This window comes from Podarcis raffonei, chromosome 17, assembly GCF_027172205.1.
Source record: "Podarcis raffonei isolate rPodRaf1 chromosome 17, rPodRaf1.pri, whole genome shotgun sequence".
NCBI lineage: Eukaryota > Metazoa > Chordata > Lepidosauria > Squamata > Lacertidae > Podarcis > Podarcis raffonei.
The window spans coordinates 2,525,287-2,541,741 of record NC_070618.1 but is presented as its reverse complement, the minus strand read 5'-3'; the positions used below and the strand labels follow the sequence as shown (position 1 = coordinate 2,541,741).

Below are 16,455 nucleotides of genomic sequence, written 5' to 3'. Positions count from 1 at the left end.
AATGTCAGATAAGGGCTAATTTCATAGGATGGCTGTGCTCTAGTTCTTGTACTGTTTCATAAAGTGTAAATTCAACTTTTGGGGACAGCTAAATTGATTTCTTGCTCATCCCTAGTCAGAACTGAGTGACAAGGAAGCAAGCATGGGGTCCATTGTTAATCAAAGGTGTTGTTCACTTGCAGATAGCACATATTTGGCAAAAGACCCCAGAGACTGTAAACAAAAGTAGGATAGAAACAGTGCCGGATTTATGTATAAGCTAAGCAAGCTATAGCTTAGGGCACCACTCTCTTGGGGCCCCCTAAAAAAATTAAAGAAAAAAAACTGGATTACATTTCCAAAATATATAAAACCTACATACAGCAACAGTGTTTTGTGTTGTGTAGGCTCCTGTGATGTAAGTCATGGGCCCGCCTGCTAGCCTGCTCCATAAAATATCACTGGTTTGCTCATTTCTATATATAGGGTGCCTACATTCTGCATGGACTGGTTGCATAGCAACAAGTGCAAATGGCTTTAGATACCCATGAGGTCCATAAATTGCCATATAGCATATATTCAACACAAAAAACAGTGACAATTTGTTGTTGACAAAGGAAAGCTGGACATATAAAGGGCCCCATTGCCTTCAGTAGCTTAGGGCCTCATCAAACCTGTCAGGTGCTGGTGTGGTTGCTCGAGAGCAAACAGGCAAAACTCCAACCTGTCTTTCCCAGGGGAGGGGGAGGGAAGGAAGGAAGGGGAATAAAAGATCAGGCTAGGTTCAAATTGAAAGCCAGGCAGAATAGCTCTGTCTTACGGGGCCCTGCGGAAGGAAGTTCAATCCTGCAGGGCCCTGGTTTCATGGGACAGAGCATTCCACCAGGTTGGAGCCACCACTGAGAAGGCCCTGGCCCTGGTGGAGGATAGTCTGACTTCCTTAGGGCCCGGGACCTCTAAACTATTATTATTCATGGACCTTATTCATGGTGATGACGCTTGGTGGTTGTTCTGCATTATGCCACAGAAATGTTTGTTGTCGCTTTTGTTTTCCAGGGGGCAGCACAGGAACTTCTCCCACCACATCCAGCACAGGGACACCTTCCCCTTCTGCATCCTCTCACCTTCTCTCTCCATCATGCTCGCCGCCGGCCTTCCACTTGGCCCCCAACTCTTTCAATGTCGGCTGCCGGGAGAGCCAGCTGTGCAACCTAAACCTCTCTGATTATCCTCCATGCGCAAGAAGCAACATGGCCGCCCTGCAGAGCTACCCAGGGTTGGGCGACAGCGGATACAACCGGCTGCAGAGTGGTGGTGCGCCTGCCACTCAGCCCTCTGAAAACTTCATGCCTCAGCGGACTCCATCTTTGATCTCAGGGATGCCGGCTCCTCCTTCGCTGCCCAGCAATGGCAAGATGGAAGCTTACGGTGGCCAGCTGGGGTCATTCCCGACTTCGCAGTTCCAGTATGTCATGCAAGCTGGCAACCCTGCCTCCACCTCATCTTCCTCACATATGTTTAGCGGTGGCCACATGCAACAGAGCTCCTACAACGCCTTTTCCCTTCACAACCCTTACAACTTGTATGGATACAATTTCCCAGCTTCTCCGAGGTTGGCAGGAAGCCCCGAGAAACTGGCCAACACCCAAAGCACTTTACTCTGCTCCTCGCCTTCCAACGGGGCCTTTGGAGAGAGGCCATATCTGTCGACGGGAATGGATCATGGGATGCATGTGATCAGCCCGCCCGGCAACAGCCAACCACCAGCCAACGCTTGCGATAATAGACAATACGGGGCTGTCCCAGGGTCCTCTTCACAAATGTCAGTGCACATGGTTTAACTGGTGCTTGGAGTCACCATCCTGGTCGACAGTGAGCGAGGATCTCGTCATTTCTATGGGAGATCTCATCCCTGTTGCTTTACAACTTTTGAAAAAGGACTTGTTTGTGAACAATGAATGGAAACACAAGCCATCCTTAGCTAGATCCCAAAGAACCTGATAGCAGCAGACTGGAATCAAGACCGTCATGTAACTGAGTGGCTTCTGTTCCTAATGGATTTAAAAAAAATAAACAAAGAAAATGGCATTGGTTGCAGAAAACCTGGGGTGGGGTGGGGAGACCTATATAGTATATGCATTAACTATCTGAACTTGGTGCGAACTGTTCACAACAGAGGAAGTCCAGTGTGGGTGTGCTGTTCCTTCTGTTTCCCAGCTCCAAGCAACAAGACGTCGTTTCCTAGATCTGCACTGCCAGTAAGAGGCCCTTGTTGTAACATCACCATCTTTCCCTATCTTGTCATCTCCAGTCGTTAAGTTGAATCTACGGCTTTCTCTCACCCACTGTAGGAAAAGAACATTGTGTTTGAAGTGGGCATTTTCTTCCTTGAGTAATTTTTTTTGGCGTTCTTGCTGTTGGGGGCCTTTCACTCTCTCTAGACGACAATAATTTTCCTAACGAAAGCATGTCATTGAAAAGAGGGCGAAGGAGGATTTAAACCATTAAAAAAGGTTTTCTTTAACTTTGCAGGGAAAGGCTTCTGTTAAACATGGTTGGTAGCAAAAAAAGAGGAGGATCTCTGCTGCACAAGATTCTGTGTTGAAAATGCTGCGTAAGGGGAAACGGTGTTTACCGTATTTTTCCGTGCATAAGACACCCCATGTATAAGGTGGCCTCTATTTTTTTAAACCCCAAATTAAGAAATTAAGTTGTTTAGCTTTTTGGGGGAGGGGGGTCACTTCTGCCAATCGCTCACCTGCCTGCCCGCCACTGCCGATTGCACACCTCGCCGCAACCGCCAATTTTCTGCCCTCTCGCCACCACCAACAGCCCACCCACCCACTTGCCGCAGCTGCCAATCACCTGCCCAATTGCCACAGCCAATCGCCAGCAGGCCTTGCCGCAGCCATCAATCACCCGCCCCCTCGCTGCTGCCAATCTCCTACTTGCTGCTGCCATTAATCGCACATCTCCCCTCTGCATTCACTATTTGTGTATAAGACGACACCCAATTTTTGCCTATTTTTTAAGGCAAAAAGCACCGTTTTATACACGGAAAAATACGGTAATTGTACGTACGTTCAGTGCCTTTGAGCTATTGATAGCCTAAGTAACATTAGCAAAGCCATAGCAAGGCATGCTTAAAATATATATCACTCAGAGGAGTCAACTGGAAGGGAAGGAAGTCTCCAGACTGTGATAATGTCGAATGACGAGTTCTGTAAGAGGCTAGGCCTGTTCTGTGAAAGTATGCAGTCTAACCCCAGCCATCTTGCATGTACCAGGGGAGTGGTGAAAGCTAGTTATTAACATCAGGGGAAAGTCTTCTTATCCCCTGCCCAGCTTGCCAACTGGACCATCAAGTCATGGCCAATTTTCTTTCTTTCTAAAGTACTGTCCTCTTCTGGTTTTACTTCAGCTCTTTTAAAAGTAAGCAAACAAGTGACGCTGAGCACGTGCTAAGAAGTTTTAAAGTCGTGTGGAAGTCTAAACGCTGAGCAACAGAATACAGAAATTGCAGTATAGAGATTTGTTTTGATGTGTTGTAGATAAATGTATTTATGTCTCTAGCGTGTGGGGGAGGGAGGGGAATCAATATTATGAATATTAAAAGAGGGTAATAAATGGGTATGTAAAATATATATTAAGAAAGAAAATGTATAAAGATTTGCCCTCTGCAGGGGACTCTGTTTGTAGGTGCCAAGCACATAACTAATGCAAAATAAACCTTTGTTCCTTTTGTGTTTTGTCTCTCTGGAAATCATGCAGGCGTCCAGTTCCAGAGTGCTGGGATGGTTTTACCTAATTCATCCTCCCCTCCCCTTTTTATTTTTTAAAAAGGCAGCTTTTAAATACAGCTGTCAAACACCTCTATGGTTGGGTGGGTTTCATACCATTCAAATGGACCTTCTCTGGGCATAAAAGGTAAAGGTACCCCTGACCGTTAGGTCCAGTCGTGACCGACTCTGGGGTTGCAGTGCTCATCTCACTTTATTGGCAGAGGGAGCCGGCGTACAGCTTCCGGGTCATGTGGCCAGCATGACTAAGCTGCTTCTGGCGAACCAGAGCAGCACATGGAAACGCCGTTTACCTTCCCGCTGGAGTGGTACCTATTTATCTACTTGCACTTTGATGTGCTTTCGAACTGCTAGGTTGGCAGGAGCAGGGACTGAGCAATGGGAGCTCACCCTGTTGCGGGGATTCGAACCGCCGGCCCTCTGATCGGCAAGTCCTAGGCTCTGTGGTTTAACCCAAAGTGCCTCCATTCTAGCCTTAAAGCAGAATTATCTTCGTAACAGAACTTCAGATCAGAGCAATTTACAGGGTTGAAAAAGGCCATTAAAATGATATTTTCTCTTCCAGGACAATCTTCTGCATGAAGAATGGGAGCTGTGCGCTAGCAGATGTGCGGTTGCACAGCTCCTGTTAATTTCACAGTACAGCAGTACTGACATTGCACCTATTATTCCTGTGACTGGGTGGATGGACTAGCAGATAGGCCAAATTCATAGTCATTTGTCTGAAAAAGTACAGGAAAGCTGGTGTTGGGGTCTGCAATCAGGAAACCAGTTAAGGCAACTGCTTTCAAAGAAATAAGAGCAGCATCTAAATTGAAATAATTTGTAAGAGAGAAGATTGCTGAATATTTGGATTTGAATATCTATACAGTGGAAGCTTGGTTCTTGAACGGCTTAGTTGATGAACAAATCAGCTCCCAAACGCTGAAAACCCAGAAGTAAGTGTTCTGATTTTTGAACATTTTTCAGAAGCCGAACGTCCAACGCAGCTTCCGCTTGAGTGCAGGAAGCTCCTGCAACCAATCGGAATCCGTGCCTTGGTTTCTGAACGTTTCGGAAGTTGAACAGACTTCCAGAATGGATTATGTTCAAGAACCAAGGTACCACTGTATTATAATTGACTGAGCACTTGGTAATAAGGTCTAAGTTTATAACATGCACTTTATATATTTTAAAGCACTTATCCGTACTGTTTAGAAAATTGCAAAGTGGTGTACAGAAATCATAAAGCAACAGATGACATTTAAAACAGCATAAAGCCAAAATACAAACATGCATAACAAGACAATATCTACTCCAGCAGAGCATCCTCCATAGCTGGTGATTTGTGCCAATTCACTGTAAATGGCCCAGAGATGCTTGAGGAAACAGATATGCTGAAAGCACAAAACAGTCAGTTCACTCCATATTTCCAAGGGAAGGTTGTTCCACATGGTGGGTGCCACCACCTTAAAGGCCCTCTTCCAAATAGTCGCAAAATGGGTTTCTGACTGCTGTGGCACTTCCAAGAGGTTCTGAGAATATGACTGGCTAACATGAAAAAGAGAGCACACACAAATCCAGCCATCAGGAATGAAGGAGAGGAATGGAAGGTTTTGGTGCTATGACAACATGTCTCCAGCCCCTTAGGAACCTCTCTTTGGGAATCTATTCCATGTCCGGGAAGCTGTGTCTGTGAAGGATGCAACAGAAGGGTAAAAATGTTAGAAAAAAAGGGTGAAAATAAAATAAACGACACACATGCTGTCTTGTTGTGGTGCTAATTCTGGAATGGAAATCTAGACTGGTGATCCTTGCCATGTGTTTGCACCAGCTAAATGCAGCCCGTACCTACACAGGATAAGTAATAATAATAATAATAATAATAATAATAATAATTTTTATTATTTATACCTCACCCATCTCTCGCAGCCACTCTGGACGGCTTCTAACACATACTAAAACATCAAACATTAAAAACTTCCTGATATAGGGCCTGCCTTCAGATGTCTTCTAAAAGTTGTGTGGTTCTATATCTCCTTGACATCTGATGGGAGGGTGTTCCACAGGGCGGGTGCCACTACCGAGAAGGCCCTCTGCCTGGTTCCCCATAATCTCACTTCTCACAGCGAGGGAACTGCCAGAAGGCCCTCGGAGCTGGACTTCAGTGGATGTCATGTCAGAGCACCACATAGAAGCATTTAGTGAGTGTCACCGAGAACGGTGGGTGGGTGGAGGAGAAGAAATTAGATCATTCTCCAGTTGGGAGGGGAACTTGTCCTGGTGGGATTCATGCAAAGAGGGCTGGTGTAGTTGAACCTTAATTGAACTAGTTGATTCACTCAGTATCTCTCAGTACTTACTAGCTCATGCTTTGACTGTTTGGAGATACTGAGTCTACATTCTGCTTTATCTATATAAAATAAGCCATTGGATCACAGGGATTCCAGCAAAAAAGAAAGTAGACCAAGTGAAGGCTGAATCAACGCACCTGAAAGTAGGAGATAAAATGGCAAGTGCCCAAAGAGATCCTTCAAGCCCAACCTTTGTTACAGAGCTACTCACAGTAGCTTCACATAGTAGATGGAAACGAAAGTAGCTGCTAGAGATGAATTCAAGGGGCTACTTGGTGCATCATTGCTCATAAGAAGGGTTGTGAACAAACTCATCGTGACAAAGGGATGGATATAAAGATAACTTCTCTGTGCTAATATTCGGTTCTGCCTTCTCATGCTGCTTATTCATTCAATCAACCAAGCTATGCAACAGCCGCCATGTTTAAGTTACCCAAAGTCTTCATCAGTTACTCAGTGATGTTGCACATGCCCTGTCCCTCCCAGTCACTGCCAGTCAGCCCCTGCTTGCATCCCAGTTTGACATTTCTCATCTCACAGGTCCTTGACACTGGATCCCAAAGGACAGCTGCTAATGTTCTCACTCAAACACACGTCGTCCTTTCGCCCTCTGCAATGCTAACCACGTCTTGCGGCAACTACCACAGGAATACTGCCACCCCAACAATAGACTTACTGGATTTTGAATGACACACATCAACCTGCTCTCTCTGTGTGATTTTAGCAGCAAAAAACAAGTCCACAAGGAAAGGGTTAATCGTTCCCCCCCTGCTACTGCTGCTTGCAACTGCACTGCCAGCTCCTGGATGGCAACACTGACTAGACTTCATTGCAGGGTGGTGTACACCATCCTATTTTATTTTAAGACGTTTTTATACTGCTTAATCATTTCTAAGCATTGTGCATTTGCAGAAAGAGAAAATGAAACAATAAATGATCGCAGGGCGGTTTGCACCATAAAAATGCAAAACGAGAACACAAAATGCATAATAAAAACAAAAATGAAACAATACCCTCCCTCTCACAAACACATTTAAAAGGACATGGAATGCCCATAAGCCAAAGACTTGGCTATAGAGAAACATTTTCGCCTGATGCCTAAAGATATGCAATGAAGGGGCCAGGTGAGCCTTCATGGGGAGAGCATTCCACAAGCAGGGAGCCACCACAGAAAAGACCCATTCTCATGATCCTACCCTCCAGGCCTCTTGCAGAGGAGGCACACAAAGAAGGGACTCAAATGATGATGATGTTGGTCATAGGGTCCGGGTTGGTTCATATGGGGGGAGGCGGTCCTTGAGATATTGTGGTCTGTGAGTCCTGAACCAGGTCTTCTATTTTTCACTGAGACCCAATATTCTCTAAGAATGCAGAATGACAGACAGCCGGGTAGGGCAGCCCTGGGGAAAGTCCTTAAACTAGTTTCAGCAACAAACAGGCTTTTCAAATGGTGTGGCTGGCATCGCTGAAACTTGTTGACTCCAGTGGCTGAGTGTCAATATCAGCTTGTGATTCGATGACCCAATCCCCGCTTGGGGGAATGAAGACACGTGGACACAGTATATTAGGTTAATGGGCAAGAAAAGGCCACAACTTTATTGATTACAGCATGTGAGAAGGTATTGGCTTAGGCATTGGACCAAGGTAGATTAGACTCCACCCACTCAGTGAGGGGTGAGTCTGAAGAGGGGTTAACCACCAGTCGGGGGAGCCTGTTGATGCTAATACAACTATAAGCTCTCCCCTGATGTCACCGAGGGTCGTGCCATGGCCCCCCGCCACACAGGCATTGGACAGGATCCACGACCGCCGGATTCCTTTAACGGAATACCCAAAATTTAAGGGTAGGCGATGGCCACACCTAGCCCTCCCAAGCACCAACGACATATTCCAATGCCTAACCGCCACCCGAGCCCAAACGGCTTGCCGCCAACACCTTCACAGCCGCAACCAATTCCCAAGACTATTGGTTATGTTAGCCAGCCAAATGTCATTTCCCCGATCTGAGAGATGAACGCCGTCATCCCGGAATAGGCTCTGGTTGCCAATCCGGATATCGTCATGCGGATATCGTCAGGGCTTTTCAAATGGTGTGGCTGGCATTGCTGAAACTTGTTGACTGCAGTTACTGAGGGTCAATGTCAGCTTCCGATGTGTGAGCCCATCAGCAGAACAACTATAAGCTCAATTCCAGGGGGAAACTCCATAGCAACAAAGTTTATTAGTCTGTTGGATAGTTAATTTCCTAATTTCACCAGGGAGTTCGAACTATGTTGTTCTAAATCCTGGAAAGTGTTCTCAAGGGACCAATTCTGTATGTGCAGGGAAATGGCCGGGGGGTCTCTCTTCAATTGTTCCATGACAAGGCAACATGACTAAAGACTCCATTGAGCCTCACTGTATATGTCAGTGTATATCTTCAGTTGCAGTTCAATTGAAGTTGAGTTTAATGCCCAGAAATACTCTTCATTCGCCCAGCTGTAATATCTATATTTCCCCTTCATCAGTTGCTGCTACAATTGCACCGCTGGGAGATTCTTAAATTCAGTTTTCTGCTACTATTATTCATTTCCCCCCGCATTTTAACAGCTAAAATAGAACATGATTATTTATGATGTCTAAATATCTCGCTCTAATGCTTCTCCCAGGCTAGGAAAGGAAACGGGAGCCATGAAGATTTCAGTGAACCACGGCTGCCTATGGCGCTCCCACCAAGCCCCATACATCTAGGTGAACTCTGCCTTCACAAGCAGCTTGGCCATTTTCTCCAAACATAGGCACAGATTTTAGGATAAAGAAGAAGAAAAAAGCATCAGCGGCAGCATTGACTGTCTCCATTATATCTTAATATATAAACGTTTATAGTACCCTTTGATAAATTGCCCATCACTTCACAACTACCCAGTTTTATTTCCCCTTTAACATTCAGTGTTTTGTCACATCAACTGATGACAAAGTAACTCTACAAGATAAGGGACTCAGCAGGTGGTGCTGTGGTCTAGACCACTGAGCCTCTTGGGCTTGCCGATTGGAAGGTCGCTCCCGTTGCTCTGTCCCAGCTCCTGCCAACCTAGCAGTTCAAAAGCACGCCAGTGCAAGTAGATAAATAGGTACCGCTGTGGTGGGAAGGTAAATGGCATTTCTGTGCGCTCTGACTTCCATCACAGTGCTCCGTTGCGCCAGAAGCTGTTTAGTCCTGCTGGCCACATGACCCAGAAACCTGTTTGTGGACAAACGCTGGCTCCCTTGGCCTGAAAGCGAGATGAGCCAGAACCCATAGTCGCCTTTCACCAGACTTAACCATCCAGGGGTCCTTTACCGTTACCTTTACCTTATTGCATCCTGCCAACCTAGCAGTTCAAAAGCATGTCAAAGTGCAAGTAGATAAATAGGTACCGCTCTGGCAGGAAGGTAAATGGCATTTCTGTGTGCTCTGGTTTCCGTCATGGTGTTCCGTTGCGCCAGAAGTGGTTTAGTCCTGCTGGCCACATGACCCAGAAACCTGTTTGTGGACAAACGCCGGCTCCCTCGGCCTGAAAGCAAGATGAGCGCTGCAACCCCATAGTCAGTTTTGACTGGACTTAACCATCCGGGGGTCCTTTGCCTTTGCCTTTTTTATTTTATTTTTACAATACAAGAAGAGAAAGGGAAAAGGAAGAAACGCAACTGTATGTCAAACAGAGCGGAGCTGAACCTAGTTACTAAATTCTGTGTTCATTCTCATGTGTCCGTGTGTGTGTGTGGTATTTTCAGCCATTTTAAACACTTGCAGACACAGTGTTCAGTTGGTTAGAGCATGGTACTGATAATGCCAAGGTTGCAGGTACAATCCCTGCAGGGGACAGCTGCATAGCAGGGAGTTGAACTAGATGACCCTCAGGGTCATTTCCAACTCTACAGTTCTATGATACTCATTCAAATGGGTTCTGGTTACGTTCTGTTGGCTTCTGCTGCTCACCCGCACTATACATTTGAACCAAACAGTCATGGCTTTCCCCATATTGGGAATACTGGGAAGTGTAGCTTGTCAAGGGTTCTCAGAGTTGTTAGGAGACTCCTATTCCTCTCACAGGGCTGCTGTTCTCAGAGTGGTTCAATAATTCATTTGTATGAGAAGCTGCCATCCTGAAATATATCAGGGTAACTCAGTTGGATTAAACTGGGTTTGTTGTTGTTGTTTGGTCGTTTAGTCGTGTCTGCCTCTTCGTGACCCCCTGGACCAGAGCATGCCAGGCACTTCTGCCTTCCACTGCCTCCCGCAGTTTGGTCAAACTCATTTTAGTAGCTTCGAGAACACTGTCCAGCCATCTCGTCCTCTGTCGTCCCCTTCTCCTTGTGCCCTCCATCTTTCCCAACTCAGGGTCTTTTCCAGGGAGTCTTCTCTTCTCATGAGGTAGCCAAAGTCTTGGAGCCTCAGCTTCACGATCTGTCCTTCCAGTGAGCACTCAGGGCTGATTTCCTTAAGAGTGGAGAGGTTTGATCTTCTTGCAGTCCATGGGACTCTCAAGAGTCTCCTCCAGCACCATAATGCAAAAGCATCAATTCTTCGGCGATCAGCCTTCTTTATGGTCCAGCTCTCACTTCCATACATCACTACTCGGAAAACCAGAGCTTTAACTATACGGACCTTTGTTGGCAAGGTGATGTCTCTGCTTTTTAAGATGCTGTCTAGGTTTGTCATTGCTTTTCTCCCAAGAAGCAGGCGTCTTTTAATTTCGTGACTGCTGTGACCATCTGCATTGATCATGGAGCCCAAGAAAGTAAAATCTCTCACTGGGTTACACTGATATATTTCAGGATGGCAGCTTCACATACAGTGGTATCTCTGGTTAAGAACTTAATTTGTTCTGGAGGTCCATTCTTAACCTGAAACTGTTCTTAACCTGAGGTACCATTTTAGCTAATGGGGCCTCCCACTGCCGCTGCATGCTTTCTGTTCTCAGCTTGAAGCAAAGTTCTTAACCCGAGGTACTATTTCTGTGTTAGCTGAGTCTGTAACCTGAAGCGTCTGTAACCTGAGGTACCACTGTACAAGGAGGCATCTGCTACCGGTCGAGGTACCACAGGAATTCTCAATTCTTCCTTATTTACAAGTATTTACATGTAACTTCCTTAGTTACAAGTTGCTGCTTAATAGAATCTTTGTGAAGACAAGCGAAAGAGTCGCAGTTGACTCTGTCCAGGCAGAGCGGTATTCTTTTCATACAGCTGTTGCTTTGCTAGCTTGCTATGCAGTGCCAAAGCCACAGCAGCACAGCCTACCACATTATTGGCACCATGGCAACATTTCTGAACCACCTGCTGCTCAGTTGCTTCCCCATTCAGACTGCCAATGGACACCCAGTGGGAATAATCTGCTGATTGGTTCTGCTCTGGAAATACAGTAATTATGAAGTTGCTAGTAATTAAGAGATCATGAGAAATGACTGCCAATTCTACATTAAAACATCACCATTAAATATATATATATATATATCACAACTAACATGCTTGTTTATTCTTAAATGATTTAGGCTACAACCCTAGAAATACATATCTGGGAGTAAGTCCAAGGTGAGAACTGGGCTCTTAAATTTATGCTACCTATGTATGGTTGCATTTATTATGTATTAATACATATGTTGTATGTATTAAAAAGTAGAGACATCACCTTGCCAACAAAGGTCCGTATAGTAAAAGCTATGGTTTTCCCAGTAGTGATGTATGGAAGTGAAAGCTGGACCATAAGTGAAAGCTGGACCATAAAGAAGGCTGATCGCCGAAGAATGGATGCTTTTGAATTACGGTGCTGGAGGAGACTCTTGAGAGTCCCATGGACTGCAAGAAGATCAAACGGATCCATTCTTAAGGAAATCAGCCCTGAGTGCTCACTGGAAGGACAGATCCTGAAGCTGAGGCTCCAAGACTTTGGCCACCTCATGAGAAGAGAAGACTCCCTGGAAAAGACCCTGATGTTGGCACAAGCAGGGGATGACAGAGGATGAGATGGTTGGATAGTGTTCTCGAAGCTACCAGCATGAGCCTGACCAAACTGCGGGAGGCAGTGGAAGACAGAAGTGCCTGGCGTGCTCTGGTCCATGGGGTCACGAAGAGTCGGACACGACTAAACTACTAAACAACAACAAATGTATTGTTGTTGTCACCCGTTTATCTCGGGAGACAAGGAAGGAGTGCGCCTTTGAGGTTGGAATCAAATTGTTGGGAAGTTACAGTGCCTGCTGTGACTGTAGAGACAGATAGAGGAGAGACATGTGTTGTTGCAGCTGGGGCAGATGAAGGCATTTGTGCTGCTGCAGATGCACCATGGCATTTCTTCTCTCTGCACTCCTCCCGGCGGTCATTCCTCTTCTTGGTCACTGCTATGAATGCACAACCTGACTATCTGTCTCCAGGCACTGCGGTCGTCTGCAAGGAATTCCCACACTGCAGGGTTGATGTTATCAACTTTCATGTTATGTTTGTAGGCAACTTTGTAATGCAGAGTTGGTCTGCTAACGGACCTGGTGCCTGAAGCCAGTTCTTTGCAGAGCACATCCTCAGGGGATCTTCCATTCTGTGGACATGGACCAAGCCAGTGTAAACATCGCTGAGACAGGAGTGCGAACATGCTGGAATGTAGGCTTGAGAGATGCCCCAAATCATCTTGATACCCATGACTGACTTCCATGCATATGTGGATATGCAGTATATAAACAGAACTGGAGGTGGTACTGAAAGGTACTTAGATAACTGGCAACATAAATACCGTATTTATCACTCCATAAGACGGACCCGACCATAAGACGCACCTAGTTTTTAGAGGAGGAAAACACGAAAAAAAATATGCTGAATCAAATGCTGTACTAAATTATTTAAAGCAGTAAAGCGGGCAGCTCCTGTCCGCTTTGCTGCTTTAAAGCAAGCTGCGGAGGAGAGACGGACGGGAGCCTTGGCTCCCCTACCTTCCCTCCTCTGTGGCTCACTTTAAAGCGGCAAAGTGGACAGGAGCCGTTTACACGCCCCTCCTCCGTGCAGCATTTGCTTCATAAGACGCACAGACATTTCCCCTTACTTTTCAGGAGGAAAAAAGTGTGTCTTATGGAGCGAAAAATACGGTACTTCTACCAAAAGAGCAGCTTGTTTTTTGTGGGAGGGGAATTAATCTGAAGGCGTGAGGGATTTTGGAAAAGCCAAATGATAAAACAGTCTCTTGAGAATTGTCTGTCTGGGCATGGGAGATAGTTTGAGACCTTGGTGGTCTCCATTGTTAGTTTTAGTCACATCGTCATAAGTTGTCCCATTAATGTCTTGTTTAACTTGGCCCTCAAATGGATGTTTCTTTTCTAATATGACTGTGTTACTCACACCTTTCTTCACCATGGTGACTGTTGCTGATGTCATATTTTTGTGTTTTGAAAAAGCAACACTGAAAGGAGCAAAATTTCCCTTATTGTGAAGATCAGCAGGAAACATTGGGCTATAGAAAATTAAGTCATACTCAAAGCAGGGGAGTCCTAGCGAGGCCCCTCCAGATTGGGAGGGGTGGGGCTCAGCCCCGTCCCTGCATATATTTTTTTTTGGGGGGGAGTGTTGAGCTGTCCTTAGCCCCATAGAGTTGGCATCTATGCTCAGGAGTCTTCCTGAGGATCTTTCTCAAATGCTTTTTGAAAGTTCAAGTACAGTGGTACCTCGGGTTAAGTACTTAATTCATTCCGGAGGTCCGTTCTTAACCTGAAACTGTTCTTAACCCGAAGCACCACTTTAGCTAATGGGGCCTCCTGCTGCCGCCGCGCTGCCGGAGCACAATTTCTGTTCTCATCCTGAACCAAAGTTCTTAACCCGAGGTACTATTTCTGGGTTAGCGGAGCCTGTAACCTGAAGCGTATGTAACCTGAGGTACCACTGTACTAACAAGTTTCTACTGGATCACCGTTAGCCACATGCTTAATGATATTCTCAAAGAACTTTAAAAGGTTAATGAGAACCTTTCGAGAATGCAAAAATATATATATAATTGTGCTAATAAATTTTGGATAGATCTTGAGCAAGCTGCAATTAACCAAACGGAAAAATGCTTTGGGGACCTTGTAGGGCAGTAACCTAGGCAAATGAAACCACTTATGGAGGGTCAAATTCCAATGATGAAATGTGTTTCACATTTTGAAAATATGTGCTGTTGTGATACATGAAGTAGTAAATAGGGCATTTGAGATGTTTCCAGATTGGCCACTTGTTAACGAAGCAGAAGTAAAATGCCTTCCTAAGAGACTTATCTCACAAAACCCCAGGGACAACCAGTGTGGTGCACTGGCCAGAAATCTAGACTAGAACCTAGGAGACCAGGGTTCAAATCTCCACTTAGCCATGAAACTCAGCTGGGGACCTTGGGCCAGTCACCGTTCTCAGACTGAGGGCTTTTCCAGGCATGGTCTGCACTTTAAAGCTCCATGTCCCTACAAAAAAAACCGCTGTTTAAATCCGAATTGGAGCAAATGGCCATTTGAGTTTTCCACAGAAATTTGACTTTTCACCTTTAAAGGGGCAATTTGACTTTTCCCCTTTAAAGAGTGGGTTTTCATGGAGAAAGCTCCAGAGTGGAAAAAAGGGCACCCAGACATTGAGCTTTTTTTTGGGGGGGGGGAGAAATAAATTTTATTAGGGTTTATAGAGAAAAATACAAAACTTAAAATCAAATTTCTTCTTTTTTTTGCCATTTTCTATAAACAAAGATTATCTTCACTCCTCAAATCCAAATGTCACTATTTCTTTTTCCTGCAAAAAGTCCATGAGAGACTTCCAATGACTTTTCTCTGATTAAACATGTCAGCTTCGCCATCTCAGCTAAGTCCGTTAGTTTTAACAGCCATTCTTCCATTGTTGGCAATAAAGGGCCCTTCCATCTTTGTGCATATAAAAGTCTTGCTGCCACAATCACATATCACAACAAAGTTCCATAGACCCAAGACACTGAGCTTTAAAGTGGAGACCATGCCCAAATAGAGGGGAGGAAAGGTCAGTGTGGATGAGCCCTTTGTTAGACTTCCTAGCTCCACAAGTACCCTATAATCAGAAAACGTGTTGCTATAAATCAGTTCCTTAAGAAGAGCAAATTCACAGGAGTATCAGTAGCTCTGTTGTCAGAGATGCATCAAAAACAACCACAGCTCAGCGACAAGAGTGCTTGCTTTGAGAGAATAAAAATCTAGAAATAAACTTTGGTGATTTCTTTGATTTCTAGTAGCAGGGGCTCTGAATGACATCTACCCAAAGCCTTGGAGAGGTGTTGCTACTTAGTAGACTGTGTTTAATGAGATTAGCCAATATTCTGAAGTAGCTTCTTCTCACATTCATCCCTAGCATATTCTTTCTTTCTTTCTTTCTTTCTTTCTTTCTTTCTTTCTTTCTCTCTCTCTCTCTCTCTCTCTCTCTCTCTCTCTTTCTTTCTTTCTTTCTTTCTTTCTTTCTTTCTTTCTCTCTCTCTCTCTCTCTCTCTCTCTCTCTCTCTCTCTCTTTCTTTCTTTCTTTCTTTCTTTCTTTCACGATCACTCATAGCTGAGTAAGGTTGTCTTCCATAAACATGGTTTTAACAGTGAGTCCATAAGTGACTGTGGAGGCCAATTCTGGATCCACACATCCTTCCACAGTGGGGACATAGGTTTCTGGCCAGGAGTTGATCACAGTGAGAGTTTGCCAAAAGTGCCTTCTGCTTAGCGTGTTTCTCCCTTTCATCCTGAGTTTGAGCGTCTTCAAAGTCCATGACACCTTTGGTAAAGGCTGTTCTCCAATCAGAGCACCTGCAGGGCAGTGTTTCCCAGTTGTCGGTGTTTATACTACATTTTTGAAGATGAGAGAGTCTTTGAACCTCTTTTGTTGACCACCAGCATTACACTTACCATTTTCAAGTTTGGAGTGGAGTACTTGCTTTGGAAGACGATAATCAGGCATCCTCATAACATGACCAGCAGCATATTAATAACCCCAGAGCTATAGAAAATAGAATGATTTGATCACTAGCTGAAACAAAACCGCAAGAACATTAAAATTCAAAATCAGCAAAGTTAATATAAAACAAACTTCTTTGCAAGGTAGCCTGTAAAATAGTGAATGCTATTTTTCAAATATTATCAAATATTATCAAATGCTGATGGCTACATGTCAGACGCTGCCAAGGGTTGATAGCCTGCATGTCCAAATGCTGATGGCTTTGAGCAACTTATAGCCAGATGTGGAATGAACATTTGGAGAAGACTACAGGAATGACTACATCCCAGTAGTGATGTATGGAAGTGAGAGCTGGACCATAAAGAAGGCTGATCGCCGAAGAATGGATGCTTTAGAATTCTGGTGCTGGAGGAGACTCTTGA

The 16,455-nt window shown here is 44.9% G+C and overlaps 1 protein-coding gene across 1 annotated transcript in view; it reads left to right on the top strand.

Annotated features, from left to right (window-relative positions):
- The window catches only part of TBX15 (T-box transcription factor 15), a 98,599-nt gene extending 94,878 nt beyond the window's left edge, over window positions 1–3,721 (top strand). Inside the window, exon 8 of the mRNA XM_053370833.1 lies at window positions 1,036–3,721. Within this exon, the coding sequence (XP_053226808.1) occupies window positions 1,036–1,820 (785 nt within the window). The 3' untranslated portion in view covers window positions 1,821–3,721. The remainder of the gene's footprint in view (window positions 1–1,035) is intronic.
- The last annotated feature ends 12,734 nt before the right edge of the window (window positions 3,722–16,455 follow it).